The 15,802-nt window shown below is 45.9% G+C and overlaps 1 protein-coding gene across 6 annotated transcripts in view; it reads left to right on the top strand.

The window, feature by feature from the left end:
- OBSCN (obscurin, cytoskeletal calmodulin and titin-interacting RhoGEF) overlaps positions 1-15,802 on the top strand; it is a 266,409-nt gene that overhangs the window by 35,977 nt on the left and 214,630 nt on the right. For all 6 annotated transcript variants that reach the window (XM_065582593.1, XM_065582594.1, XM_065582591.1 and 3 more), the window contains exons 5-8: positions 4,529-4,831; positions 5,667-5,933; positions 7,537-7,812; positions 13,832-14,104. In XM_065582593.1, the coding sequence (XP_065438665.1) occupies positions 4,529-4,831; positions 5,667-5,933; positions 7,537-7,812; positions 13,832-14,104 (1,119 nt within the window). The remainder of the gene's footprint in view (positions 1-4,528; positions 4,832-5,666; positions 5,934-7,536; positions 7,813-13,831; positions 14,105-15,802) is intronic.

Genomic DNA, 15,802 nt, shown 5'->3' on the forward strand with positions numbered 1-15,802 from the left:
GGCCCCAATGCGAGCGGCACTCGGCCGCCCTGTCAGCCGCTTTTCGGTCGATAAATAGCCGACCGGGGGGAAATCCCGGATATTTTTAGAAATCCCCCCCCCTCCCCGGACGGCTATTTAAAGAGTGAAAAGCTGGATGTGTCTGGGGAAATCCGGACGTATGGTAGCCCTAAGCTAGACTAGAGACTGCAGTTGGCTGCTGAGGCAAGTGGAGGGACTGAGGACTGCCTGTTCCCTGAAATGGGGGAGACAGTGGGCTGGGGCAAAGCAGGAGGGCCATGTCCTGAAGAGGACAGCGCAGTCCAGGAGCGACACCTGGGTCCAGGTGGTGGAGAGGGTGGAGGAAGTGGAAGTAATGGCGAGCGAGACACCGCTAGTAAAGGGCGTCCTGGTGGTCCAAGAGAGCTATTTCCCAGCATGACCAGCAGGAGGCGCTGAGGCCATGGGTCTGTACCGCTATAGGCAGTGATTCAGAACTAGGGCAGGGGACGTCTCTCCATTTAAAGATGCAGTACACAGATAGCAATTCACACAGGCAACCTTCAGTGCCTTTGTTTGTGTTCATTGTTTACAGAGCGCTGTAAATGTGCCAAGTGCTTTAAAAACTCTATTCCCCAAATGCATAGGTGGTTCTCTGAGTGGTGTCTGCCCTGTGGGACTGACACCTCCTGGCTACTGAATCTTCTAGAGGTCAGTGCCCATTGGGGTTGCTTGTCCCTCTGTCCTTCTCCCCTGCAGAGGATTGTGAGGGTATAAAAGGAATGGGGGGGGGGGGAGTGGCCTGGAGCCTTTAAAGAAGTGGGGAAGGTGGGCAGGGAGTGTGAATATGCAAAGGTGATGCCCTCTGAGAACAGCTCCAGGTGAGTAGAGCTGGGCGGAGAATGTTTCCTGGGGGAGTTCAAGATTTCAAAATTAATTTTTGTTCCAATTTGGAATAAAACCTGAAAATTTGAGGTTGGTTTTAAAGAGGGATTTGGAGGGGAAAAGGGATGGTGCTTTGTTCTTTCCAAGCAGTTAGCCCTACCTTCTCATCTCCACTTTACACACAATTCTCTATAGAGAAGTATTTAAAAAGTTGGGAAGTTCAGACTCTAGTTGTGGAACTAGACAGTCACCCATTCCCATTATCACTGATGGCATGTCATTCATTAAACACCCAAGCAGAGGTGCTGGAACAATTTGTTTCGTGGGGCTGCTGAGAGCCATTGAACCAAACAGGATCAGTCCCATCATTAGCACTGTAACAGTTACTGAGCTGTTTATCAGTATCTGGCAAAGCACGCAATATCACATGACCTGCTGCAAGCAAAACCTTATTGCAATGATTGACTCCGGTGTTCACATTATTAAATTGTAGCTGGTTAACCATGGAGATGAAAACTTTTAAGAAGCTGCCCTCCCACCAGCATCTCTCTCGCTATTAAATATTAAGTTAAATATATAACAGTAAGGCCCAACAATCTGATTTCAGTAGCTAGATGTTCTTCTGAACCCAAGATGGATGTTAAAGTAGTAGGAACTTTGACCTAGGTGGTTTGATCGTCAATAACCCAATGGGTAGTGTGACAGTGTATCATATAACACTGGAATATATATTTATGTAACTAAGGAAGAAGAGTGGATCATGCCAAGGTTTCCTATTTTTACACTTCATGTGCTACCATGCTTAAGTGTTCCATTAGAAAAATGCCATGTTAGCTACTTGAAAATCCCATGGACTGTGTTCACATCTTTTTCACTGAGCCATACTGGGGTAGTGTTGGCTGGTTTATTAGCCCTCATTAAAAGAAGAATGCACCTCTCTCATTCTCCAAGGTTTGTGCTTTAAAAAATCATATTATTATTACACTCAATTTATGGATGGGTAAACAGAGGCACAAGGCAGAGGTGCAATGTAGGCACAAGATGAGACTTGCCCAGAGTTACTCAGTAAATCAGTGACAGATATGGGAGGGAATCGAACATATCAAACGATGCCGACGCCTGCTCTTACCACTGGGAAATGCTGCCTCTCAGAAGGTATTTAGCCTCTAAAGTAGTGAACAATTTTGATCAGACTTTGGCCTTCTCCACAGACTTCAGGACTTACCCAAAGAAATTTTAAACATAAGTCTTGGATAACCTACTGTACACAAATAGTTGCAGAAGTAGAAAGCTATGGATGGGATTCCATAGATGGCCTGACAGAGCATCAGAACAAAAACTCAGGCTCCCGGAAAGCTGGGGTTCATTTGGGGGAATTGATTTCATTTCATTTTTTTAGTTCTTCAGGATTATTCCACACACAAGGCTCTGGCTGTCCATACATTACTAAACAAATGTATGGCTTAGAAATCACAGTGGAAGGCACAAACAGCAAGTAACCAACTCTTGGGAGCTCATGTTACAAAGGGCCATGTGGATGAGGATGCCATGATGTGCTGAGATTGGTATATCATTGGCTGTCAGAGAAAGGACAGAGGAAAGATTCTTAAATGGTATTTCACTTCAGAGGTAGGCCAAGCATGTGTGACCAGTGACAGACCAGCACAAACACTGTGATCCTAAAGACCCGCCATTATTCATTCATTTTCTCTGTCTCAGGCTTATCTATCCCATCTCTCTAGTGTTAATGTCTGAGGTTGGCCAGATTACAATGAAAGGGCCAGATCTTCGGCTGGCATAAATTGGTACTGAAGTCAGTGGAGCGATGCCAGTTTACATCGGTTGAAAGTCTGGGCCAAATTTTAGTTTTATTATTGAATCAGGTTCTAAGTCAGTAATATTGCTCTGTGCAAGGGAGTGATCAGGCCCTCATCACAGGTTGCTCTATGTGGCATAGATCTATATTATGCACAGGATAGGGTGACCAGACAGCACATGTGAAAAATCGGGACAGGGGGTGGGGAGTAATAGAAGCCTATATAAGAAAAAGGCCCAAAAATCAGGACTGTCCCTATAAAATCAGGACATCTGGTCACCCTAGCACAGGATGCACTACCACTGTTGTCTGCTGGAGGTGCTGACACACCAGTAACACCAGCAGCATTCTGATATTCGCACAAATCACTTCAGGTACAGCTTTTTGGTGGTGTAGCAGCATTGTATATACAAAGGGCAAAATTCTGCTCTTGTTCCAGAGCAATTGTGGGGATGTCGCTGCTGTTACCCTGGATTTACACCCGTGAAGCAGAGGGGAATTTGGCCCATTGTGTTTTGAATGCCCTCACGGGGTCATTCTAATTATACTAACTGCTTAATACAACAAACTGTCCATTAAACTACACTGCCCAGAATCTTTACAGGAAGTTGGCTGTCTGTATTTGGCATGGAAACATTAAGCGTGATGAATTGTGAACAGCAAACTTCAAGGTCTTTAGGTTAGGGAGCTCCCCAAGGCCAACTCCAATGTGTGTACAATATACCGACCATCTCCTTCAGTGAAGGAATCTTCTGGAGTTCCCCAGCGTGGTAGTACTGTGCCTACAGCCCACTGTTACTTTAAAGCAGAGCTGCCCAGAGTGTGTGTGTGTGTGTGTGGGGGGGGGGGGGCAATTTGCCCCAGGCCCCGGACCTCACAGGGGCCCCCACGAGAATATAGTATTCTATAGTATTGCAACTTTTTTTATGGACGGGGTCCCCGAAATTGCTTTGCCTGAATCCTCTGGGCGGCCCTGCTTTAAAGGGATTGCATAAACGTAGGGAGCGAAGTGCTGGAAGAAGGGTTTGATTTAAGCAATGTTCACACCTTCTGAAGAATCCCAATTAAGATACATCTGACCAGGGTAACAGTATGTAGTGATACCAAAGAAGTGATCCGTTATTCTAGCTGAGCGTTACTGAAATAAAATAAGTTAAACCGGCTCCATCTAAGCCTGTTACCTGGTCAGTATTGGTCTGTGTGTAGGGGTCAATGGTAATTTGTGTACGTGTGTGAAAAGGTCAATGGTAGTTTGTGTGTGTCCTTGGGGAATGGAATTAGTGGTGTGTGTTGGGTCTGTCATATTTTGTGTGTGAGAGAGAAAAGGGGTACAGTCGGTGGACACCAGTGATACTGTGTGTGTGTGTGTGTGTGTGTGTGTGTGTAGGGTCCATGATAGTGGAGGTGTGTGGGAAAGCAGATGGTGAAAGATGTGTGTAGTTATAGGGATTATTGGTATTGGGTGTGTGGGTCTAATGGTAGTGTGTGTTAGAGGTGTCAGTTCTTTGGGGGTACTGAGTGCTGTTTTGTGTATGCTGTGTGTGTGGATGGTCAGTAGTGTTGTGTGGGGCTAGTGATCTCTGTGATTGTCTAGGGAGACATTAGCATTGTGTGTGTACATGGATGGGGGGATGATACTGTTTGAGGATGTGTTTTTCTTCAAACTCCTTGCTTGTCCATCTCAGATTAAGACTGTTTGAAACAATCCGTGTATTGATGTCATCAGAGGAGTATGAATGCTAATCCGATTCCTGATAGCCCTAGCGTGCAGGGGCCAGCGTGTCTGTCATGCGCTGTGGTGTTTTCATTCCATAATATGGTTCTGTCTGTGTTTTTATCGCACTTCAGCTCCAAGAAAACCCCCCTCTCATCCCCCATCCGACCCCGTGGTGAAAAATAAAACAGAAACCTCAGTGACGCTTGCCTGGTCCCCTCCCAAAATGGAGCAACTCATTCTCATCGATGGCTACCTGGTGGAACGTAAGAAACTGACTGGCTTTACCTGGATGAGATGCCACCAGTCTCACATCCCCGTCCCAGAGTTCACAGTGAGTGATCTGGCAGAAGAGGCAGACTACCAGTTCCGAGTGTCTGCAGTCAACAGCTATGGGCAGAGCTCTTACCTAGAGTTCCCAGGAACCCTGCACCTCGGTGAGCCATACAAAGGGATTCAGACCACTCAGTTGACTAACAATATGGCCGTGATCTTGCAAGTCCTTGCCGTGTGCATAGCAAAGCAACGCAAGGTGGCTGCGCTCCAGGACGCGTGCGAGCAGGGCTACGCATTGAGCTCCTGCAAGGTTAAGTGCTAGGCGCAGGGAGCTCTGCATTGAATCTCAAGCCCTTGCTGCCTAGAATGCAGAGCTGTAGCTGAAGAGACATGATCTTAAAGGCACTCTTGAGCAGGTCAGTGAGCCAACTAGCTATGTGTTCCTGTCTTGGACCTCAGTCGCGCTGCTCGATGGGGTTTATGTGATGATTGTGCAGTCACACTCATGCAGACAGGATCCGGTTCCCTGGTGCTCCCTGCTCCACTCTGTCACTTTTTAACCTTACAAGTCTATGGAGAAATGTGGGGATTGGGTTTTATTTCTGGGCTGCTGGGTTCTCTGTTAGAGGGTTGCTGTTTGTCTGTGATCTATTGTATTGAGTATTTGTTCGAAGAGATGAGGTGGATCTGATAGGTACCTCTTGCTATTATTTTATGAATCTATGGGCTATGTAAGTAAAATATGCCCAGCATTCTACCTTGCAGGAACAAGCCCTAACTCTGTACCCTGACACCACTGATCTCCTGCTGTGGAAGTCAAATCCTGCAACTCTTTCACAGGCAAAATGCCCATTGCCTTCAATGGGTGCAAATGTTGCGGGATTTTGGTCTATTATCTTCAGTTTCCTTTTTCTCCCCCTAAGAGTTCTGAGCATAGTAGGCAACTCTTCACAGTGTCCTCTAGCTTCAGATTTATGTCTTGCTCTTCTCTGACAGAACCAGCATTGGCTGTGAAAACTCCCCTGACAAATGTTGAAGCTACTGCAGGAGGTGATGCTACCTTTATTGTTGACCTCACAACCGATTGTTCTGGCACCTGGTACCTTAATGGCAAAGCCATACAGAGCAGTGAAATCTACATCATTAGGAGAACCAAAACCACCCACCTCCTCACCATAAAAAACGTCACCAAGAATGACGATGGAGCAGAGGTGAAATTTGTGGCCAAGAACGTTGAAACCAGTACCAAGATGAATGTCAAAGGTAGTTACTTTGATCTCATCCATTTCTTCCTTCAGTCAAGGGAGGCAGGGTGGTCTTGTGGCTAGAAAGGGGCTTGAGTGTTGAAGCTCCTAGGCTCTATTGCCCGCTCCATTACTGATTTGATATGTGACCTTAGACAAGTAACCTAAGCTTTCAGAGCCAGATTCTGATACCTGAGTAGTACCTCACTGACTCTAGTGGCATGACTTGAGGGGTAAGGGAATATTCAGTGTTTCTAAAAGCATCAGAATGTGACCTTGAGTTGCCTAAGATTCCCTCTCTGTGAAATGAGAATAACAACATTTACCTGTTTCACAAGGCAAAACTTAATGAACATTGGTAAAGGGCTTGTTGACCCTTGGATGAGAAATCCCTGTGGAAGAATGTTTAAAGTAGTAATGCTTAGTAGGGAGTGCACAGCTGATTGGGTGCCTCCTACAATGCAAATATTGATGGTGAAATTCACTGCAGTGCAGAAGTAACCTCCTAAACATTTCTTAACCCCCACTTAAGCCCTTCCATGGGGGCGTAAATGGGGTTTAAATGTTTGTACAGCCTTGCGAAGGGGCAGTTTCACCCCAAGGACATTTGACCTCTAATTTGTTGTGTGTGATTGTTCTGACAAATGACAAAAAGGAGATGTTGGAACTTTAACGTTAGGTGCAGTGCAGAGGTAGGGAGAGCCTGGGTTTTCCTGGAGCAAAGGCAGAGTTACACGTAATGGCTTGTTAAGTTAAAACCGGAACCCATTCATTGAGCCACTCTAGCAGAATGGTGGCTTAGCAAGGAGAATATATGACATGTGGTGGGACCCTTGGTTTGAGGATTGTGTTCCTGCCTTTATGGCTAACGAAGCTTGGCAGGTTCTGATTTTAGCTCTGCTGCAGAATATACTATGCTTGCCGGATGCTAAGACGGAGCGGCAGGCAGTAAGTGAAGTCACCTGACTTCATTTCTGGCACTTTCACTTTAGAGAGAAAGATGGACATGGGGGAACAGAGGCCAAAAAGTGGGAAAATATTCACCTGGGCGAAAAATGATACTCTTATTTACACATTCTAACTCTTATTGAACTCTGCTGGATTTCTTCTCTTGTCTTGGGTGTGAACAGGGTTGAACCAACCAGGAGTTTCTTCTGTGACTGGTTTAATATCCCAGCCTACAGGGAGAGGCACTGGCTGCTTTAGTGTCTAAAGGGAATTCAAGTTGCCTGTGGAAGACTTCGATTGAGGAGAAAGGTTTAAAACCACGGCTTCAGTGCTCAGAGATACGCGTGTAATTGATTATGAGATTTTGGAGATAGCATCATATATAGTGCTCTACAAGGCATAAAAGTCAATGGGACAGATTCTTATCTCATTGACACCAGTGTAAAACCAGACCAAGTCCACTGAAGTAAGTGGAGTTGCTCCATATTTACACTGGAGTGAGATCAAGATCTGGACCCAGGTTCCTTCTGAGGGGAGCTTGCAACCTAATGCAGACATATATCATATGTGAGACAGTATGATATAATCTTTCTTTCTTTCTTTCTTTCTTTCTTTCTTTCTTTCTTTCTTTCTTTCTTTCTTTCTTTCTTTCTTTCTTTCTTTCTTTCTTCCAGCTGCTGCAGTAAGAATCACCAACAAGAGTGGAGATATAGAGAAGGTCTCTGCTCGGCTGCGTGAGGAGGCACAGCTTTGGGCGGAGCTTTCAGACGCGGCTGCTGCTGTGAAGTGGACGAAGAACGGGAAGGAAATCCAGGCCAGTCCAAAATACGAATTGAAAACAGCAGAGAAGAAACGCATCCTGAAAATTCACAACATCACAGCGGAGGATGCTGGCCTTTATGAATGTGTCTGTGAAGGGGATGACATAGTCTATCAGCTCTCAGTGAAAGGTGCTTGACATTGCTGGGCTGTTTCTGGGGAATGGCCTGCCCCCAGTCAATGTGGTCTTTATGTGACAGAAAGGGAGCTCACGGAAGTTAGTGACACCCACAGCCCCAGTAGGAAGCGGAAGTACCTCCCTAGAGAGCAGTGGTGTGTGTGAGGTGAGGAGTATTTGGAAGCTGACACCAGACCCTGAGCTCTGTCAGTAGTAGAGGCTCTGCCATATCATCCATCCTGCTTCGTGTCCCGGAAAGCAGATGAGAATGTCAACTGGAGCTTGGTGTCGTTGAGTGAGCCTGGGCTGTAGGAAAGGGAAATATGGTCTTGTGGTTAAGAAACCAGCCAGGTGATCAGGAGACATAGGCTCTATTCCTGCCAGGGACACAGATTCACTGTGTGACTTTGGTCAAGTCACTTAGGGTATGGCTACACTGCCATAAATCACCCACAGCTGGCCTGCATCAGCTGACTTGGGCTCACAGGGCTTGGAGTGTAGATGCTCGGGCTGGAACCTGGGCTTTGAAAACCGGTGAGGGGAGAGGGTCCCAGAGGCTGGGCTCCAGATTGAGTTTAGATGTCACTCCAGATTGAGTTTAGATGTCTACACTGCAATTTTATAGCCCCACAGCCTGAGCCCTGCAAGCCCGAGTCAGCTGACCTGGGCCAGCCATGAGTGTTTTTACTGATCCAACTTTAGTTAAAGTGAATGGAGTAAGGCCCTCTGGGAATCAGTGTTTGCTGTCATGGGAATCAGTGTTTGCTCTCAGTACATGGAGGATAAGAAGAGGTGTGGGGAGCTGTAAGGCTTGATCCTTTAGTGTTTGTAAAGCACTCAGATGCAAGGCACAATAGAAAAGCAAAGTCTCAGAATTGTTTATTATTTGGTGTTTGCCAAGCTTTGTACAGATAAGGAAAGTTCAGCTTGTCTTCACATGGTGTCACACAGCTCGTATTGTCCCTCAGCTCATGGTAATCCCCTTCTGTGCGCCTTCCTATGGTTTGCTTCCTGTTCATTTAACAGGTATGTTGGCTACATGTCTGCTTTAACATTCAGCCCCTACCATGTAGCCTTTGACCCTCTGCATAACATTAGTGGCAGGGGCGGCTCCAGGCACCAGCGCAGCAAGTGCGTGCCTGGGGCGGCAAGCCATGGGGGGCGGCCTGCCAGTCGCCATGAGGGGGACAGTCAGGTGGCCTTCGGCGGTGTGCCTGCAGGAAGTCCACCGGTCCCAAGGTTTCGGCGGCAATTTGGCGGCGGGTACGCCGAAGCCACGGGACCGGCAGATCACCCGCAGAAACGCCACAGAATCCGTGTGACCGCGAACCGTCCGCAGGCACGCCGCCGAAGGCCGCCTGACTGCCATGCTTGGGGCGGCAAAAAACATAGAGCCGCCCTGATTAGTGGATATAGGCCTAGTGCTTACAAACCTTCAGCCTCCTCAGGGAAACTTAACTCTCAGTCAACCTGTCAATGGGAGTGTTTCCATTGACTTCTATGGGAGCTGGAGCTGGCTTGAAAGGGCCCTGATTACACTGGCTGGATTTTCATCCAATTGTCTAATAAGGTGAGCAGTATAAAACCTGGTACAGAGCTATTACTTTCTACTCCGCACTGGTGAGGCCTCAGCTGGAGTACTGGACTGTGTTCCCGTTTAGTTTAAGGAAGATGTGAACAAATTGAAAGGAGGCCAGAGGAAAGCAACTATAGTAAGAGGTTTGGAAAGCCTGGCCTGGAAGGAAAGGTTGAAAGAACTGGTATGTTTAGCTTAGAGAAGAGAATGCTGAGGGGGATCATGACAACCGTGTTCAAATATGTGAAAGGTTGTTGTAAAGCAGACGATGTTCAATTGTTCTCCATGTCCCTCAAGGGTAGGACAAGAAGTAATTGTCTTCGTTTGCAGCAAGGGAGGTTCAGTTTAGATATAAGGAAAAACTATCTAACGACGACGATAGTTCAGCACTGGAACAGGTTACCAAGCGAGACTGTGGAATCCTCATCACTGAAAATTTTTTGGAACAGGTTAGACAAACACCTGGCAGGGATGGTGTAGGTTTACTCGATCCTGCCACAGTGCAGGGGGCTGGACTAGATGACCTCTTGAGGTTCCTTCCAGCCCTACACTTCTATGATTCTATATTGTAGCCTGTTGTCAGACCAAAAACAGGAGTTATATTACTCAAAGGTCACGTGGCAGGGTTAGGGCATTTGGCATCTGATCCTCATCCTGCAGACCTTACCCGGCCAAAACTCCTGTTGACCCAGTGAGGATTTTGCCCAAGAAAGGACAGCAAGACTGTGCCTTCAATGCATTTGCCTCAGACGTGGCCTTCCTCCTTTTCTCTGAGAATGGTTGTGTGAGGAGCTGACTGGAGGAGCAGGAGTGTGGATTGCCACGGGCACGCGGGGGCGAAAGAAAATGCAGGCCTGTTATTTACCAGGCTGCACGTGGCAATAGACTATATTGGTAAGGGATGCAAGGAGAGTATGGGTCACGATGCAAACTGCAGACACACACACACACACACACACACACACACACACACACACACACAACTAAAATTAATCAATTTAAAGTTTTATTGGGGATAATTACAAGGGGTAAGGGAGCAGTGTTTGATTAGCTAATAGAGTTAATGAAACTTAAAACACACTATGACTAAAATATCTACTAACAATATTTATAAACAAAGATGCAGCATTTAGTAATAACTGATACTTACAAATACAAACCAACGCATAACGACCGGCAAACGTAGAAACTCTGTTTGAAACACGTGAGCTGAGAGAGAGCCTTCGAGGTGATCAGGCTCGGTTACGGGTGTACACAGGATACACAGGATTCGTTTTTCTTTCTCCTCTCCCTGCCTGCACATGGCAGGCAGGCCCATCAAGTACCAACTATGACATCATAGAAGTGTCATAGGCGACGGGGCCCAAAACCTGTTTGTGTTCGTTTCTGATTGGCACAAGCAAAGTTTACACCAAGTAGGGGAGCAGGTGCCTCGAAGTCTGGCTTCGCCCCCAAAAGGTGAGGAAATGCATATTGTTTTAGAATGCGTGCAACACTGAATGACAAAAGAAGAGGCCAGGGCAACACCGGTATGGGCAAGTTGTTAGCTGTGTTTGTGGTGGGAGGTCAGAGGGTTACGAGAGGGGGAAGAATCTTGACTGTTTTGATGGTGTATGTGGAGCAGTTTACAGCGCTGTTATTGGTAGCGCAATCCTTTTTCTTTCATCATCCCATACTGAGGTCCAAATTCTGCTCTCGGGTTTTCACGCCAGGCTCTGATTTCAGTGAATATAAGACTGTACATGTCCCATAGGACGATTTGGTCTCTGACCCTGAGAATATGCAGAGCAGTGATCCGGGCAGGGTCCTATATTAAGCACAGTAACACAAACAGAGCCCTAGCCAGCTTTCTCCCAACCTATGAGTGGCTCCTCCTAATGGTGTGTATCTATGACACCCCCTCTCCTTTGTCAGCATTTTCTAGCCTGTGACCTCCTTCAGGCTGTGATTCCCTGCCCTTCCACCAACCCACCCACCTCTCCCGGCTTGTGAGTCTGCCGTCTCTGTTAACTCTCATATGCCCATGGGAGGAAGCTACATACATAACTGATCCGTGAATGCTCACTTGATAGGTTCTTCAGAGAGCAAACAAAACAGGCATGAACACACGTGAAAAGAATTCATTCAAAAATGCAGCTATTTGTGGAGAGCTTTTTGCTGGCTACACCTGGCTGCAGAATGATTTAATTCTCATTCTCTCTCTGCCCCTGCCTCTCTCTCAGTATATATTTTTTTCACTCCGTCCGATCAGCCCACAGCTTGATATTGGATTAGCTGGAAGATATTCACAAATGTTTTCACCTAAATGTAGCTCTCAAACGAGGGATCTGTGTTAATGTTTTTTTGGTGCTGCGTTGAGGGAGTTACATTTGAAACTCCCACTGTACTCACGCTTTGGCTGCAAATGTATCCTCTTTGGCATCTTTTTGGTTGCTGTAGTTATTCTTTTTTTTTACCGGAGCAGTCTTTACACCAGAAGCTAGTGACTGAATGGAGTCCTGTAAGAAAAACTAGAACAGCTAACATATCCCCCCCACCCCCACCTTTCTCAGCCATTCTCCCATTTGTCTGTTTAGCAGGGCCGGCTCCAGGCACCAGCCCACCAAGCTTGTGCTTGGGGTGGCACCTGGAGGGGGGGCGGTGCGGTGCGGGGCTCCGGCCGCCAGGGAGAGTGGGGCCACGGCCGGGGCTCGCTGCCCTCCCCCCGGGGCTCTGGACGCTCTCCCCCACCCCGCGCCCTCCCCTGCCGTGCTGGGAGGGTGGGGGGAGGGCGGCCGGAGGCTTTTTTGCCTGGGGCGGCAAAAAAGCCAGAGCCGGCCCTGCTGTTTAGTCACTTGTTGTGTGTCGTCTAAATCCTAGATTGTGAGAGCTTTGGGACAGGGACTGTCTTTGTTTTATTCGTTTGTGCAGTTCCTTAGCATGATTGGCCCTGATCCCTGTTAGGGGTTCTTAAATGCTACTGCAGTACAAATTGTCATGAATCAAATTTTCATCATTGTTTAATCCAGTTTTTTAAGATTGTTTTTATCGGGAATCCCTCCTTACTACTGGGCTGCCCAGATCTCAAAGCATCAACTCCGCTCCTGAGCTAAAGGAGAATTCCCATAAGTTATAACTGACAGCAGCGCTAATGTTCCCTTCCAAGCATGGGGAGAGACTGGAAGTTGCATTCTCAGCTTCTTGGCTCCCAGACTGTGACTGAAAGGGTCTGTAGCTATTTTCAGTAGGGATGATTAGTAACCTGGATAGTAGAGGTTGGGTTTCTGCCCAGTGGTGATGTGAAGGAAATTCTGCACATTCATCTCTGTAAGAAAGAACAAAGATTTTTTTTTTTTTTAAAGTTGGCAGTATCGTAAAAAGAGGGATGAATTTATTTACAGTGTATCAAGCACTTCAGTGCCCAGCAATTCGATGTTGGTTTCCCTGCACATAAGAGCACAAAAACCATATAAAAGTTGTTCAGATTTGTTTTCTTTAAATTAAGGGTAAAAACATATCTATGTATACTTTTGTCAGAGTAGCTTTGATCACACTGGACCAACAAGCAGATTTAAACTTTTGCTGTACTTTTTTAAAATGACATGACTGAATTTTAGGACATTAATTCCCTTACTTGGAATAAATGGTATTATGTCGTTAGGCACATATTTTGAGTTAATAATTATTACTACTGTTGTGTATTTGGATCTAAACATTGAATGGGGTGAGGTTATACTGGTGAATTGATTATTCCACTACAAATTGGTATAACACTGGGTTATTTTAAGTCTTTTGTGTTCTAGTTAGTTTCCTGTAAGCGATGTCTTTTCATTTTTAGAGGGTGTTGGTAATTCTGTAGATTTATAGTACAGTGCAACTCAAATTATCCAGATTACATTTAAATATCTTGTAAGGTACAATTATTTGCTAGCTAGATAAATACAGTGATTTAATAAGCCTCAAAGTTTCCCCTAATATTTGTTCATTCTCTCTTCCTCTCTTTCTTCCATTCTTTCCTTCCTGCCTCATTAAGATTATTTTGCAAGTTAGCATCTTGGATGATAACTGAAAATCACCCACTGTTGAAATGTGAAATTCTTATTCATAGACCCACATGTAGAGTATATTTTAAGGCAGCCTTTACTCACACGAACTGCCCTCATTCACCTGAGTAGTCCCATTGACTTAATGGAACTGCTTGCACAAATAAAGCATATGACAAAGGCTTCCCGGATCAGGTCCTAAAATAACAGCTTGAGGTAATTAGCCAAAAACAGGAATCCAGGAGCAACCTACTAGATCCTAAGTGCGGGGTGGGGGGGTGATGGCCAGGGTGACCTCTCAAGGTCCCTTCCAGCCCTACTTTTCTATGATTCTGTGATTCCTAATTAAAGCGTCTGTAGCTGGATGCATGGATAGATGAACTAACAATATGGACACAGTTCCTTACACAGTGCCTTTTGCCATTTTGTTTCAGCACTTGTGCACTTCACGAACAAAGAGAAAGCCGGTGGTGTTCTCATCGCCACCTCTGGAAAACAGGCCGAGTTTGTTTCTGAGACCTCTGAAGCCAATGTCATGGTGCAGTGGTACAAAGACGGCAAAGAAATCAAACGCACAAAGAAATTCACTCTGGAGGATAACGGGAAGCTGCACAAGCTCATCGCCTCAGCTGTAACAAAAGAAGATGAGGGAACGTACATGTGCAAAGTTGGAGAGGACACTCTAGTTTTCAATTTAAAGGTCTCAGGTGAGTTCATGAGGCAAGTGTGAGCAGGGCTTATGTTGGGTACAGAAGCATTATCACTTAGATTGTAAGCTCTTTGAGACAGAGGTTGTCATCTTTATGTGTGAACAGCACCTAGCACAGTGAGGCCCTGATCTCTAGGCACGTCTGCAATACACGTAAACAACAATAATAGTAATATTCAGGTCACTAATGGAATGACTAGAGATGGGCCCAAGCCAAAACCTCAGATCGAAACACCCCAAACTTTGGACAGGTTTGCATCTGGATCTGGGTCTGAATCCTGTAGTTCGGTCCCATCTAGAGCACATTGCCTCAACAATTGATACTCCCTTTGAGCTCCCTCCTGCAAGAGGGGGTTTGAGAGTCTTGGGCTACCTTCTGAGAAAGCCTTGGTGCCCGGTTAAACTCGAATTCCACGCTCCTGTGGAACGTTTGTGGTCTCTGAGTGCGAGTCATTCCCTTAGGTAGCTTGACCTATCCCAGAAGTAGAGTGCATATCCCTCAGGCCAAATGAGGGGGAGTCTTAGAACTGATTTATTCCAGAGCTGGACAGGGGATGGATCACTTGATGATGACCTGTTCTATTCATTCCCTCTGGGGCACCTGGCATTGGCCACTGTTGGAAGACAACAAGGAGTCTGGTGGCATCATGGCTACCCCCTGATGTTGGAATACAGGATACTGGGCTCAATGGATCTTTGGTCTGACCCGTATGGCCATTCTTATGTTTAGAGCTAATGGTATTGAGGAGACATCATAAAAAATGCTCTGTGAAATCCAGCCAACTCCGCACACAGGGATTGGTGGGAAGTTTTTCTGGATTTGTTTCACTGGATTTTGCTTTGAGCTTCATCCTCAAATGATTCCAAAATCTCAAAACTTGAAACTACCAAATTTCATTTGGTCATGGTCAAAACTACTGAATTTCACATTGTTTCCACCAGAAGCTGTAGCCTGGCTCAGGCAAACTGGACCCATGTTTACCAAAAGATTTGGAAACCTCAGTGAACTTTCTGGCAAATGGGCTGAATTTCAGGCTGCTAAGAAAACCCTAAACCAGACAGGTTTCACGTTTTATAATAAAAAATGTCCAGAGTGCTAATCAGAAGCACTGCGAGGCAAGAGGCCAGCACTAAGACCGGGACACAAGCTACCTTTGTGGTAGTGAATGTTCCCCAGAAACCTCTAATGCAGGACTCCAATGAAGCTATTATTCCACAGTCAAATAATTCTTGTAAAAATAGATTACGCCTAATGATAGATAAGTTTTAACAGAAATGTTTGTTCATTGGTGCCGTAGAAATGGGTAGCATGGGTGTATCATCTTAGCTGTCCTTGGGATACTTGGCGACCTAAAGCAACAGGTGCTGCAGAATAATATGTAATGTTAAACTAAGGTTACTTATCACTGACAGCCATCAACTTACTCTGCAGCAGGCTAGCTTGATTGAGTGCCTGGTATGAAATACATGTTACGCTCACTGTTGCTTGTTAGCATGAGCAATGGGATGTGTCATACATGTTTGTTCCTAGATTAATGTACAAGGTGCTTATCTCCATACAACTCAGTGCCACTTATGTCATCTTCACTTTAATGTTAACCCTTTGCAAATGCATTCTGGGGGGAAAAACCCAAACTACAGCCCTCATTGTAGTAACCCCCAACCTGGATCATTAGCAGGGTTTGAACCATAACCT

This window comes from Chrysemys picta, chromosome 2 (assembly GCF_011386835.1).
Source record: "Chrysemys picta bellii isolate R12L10 chromosome 2, ASM1138683v2, whole genome shotgun sequence".
Classification (NCBI taxonomy): Eukaryota; Metazoa; Chordata; order Testudines; family Emydidae; genus Chrysemys; species Chrysemys picta.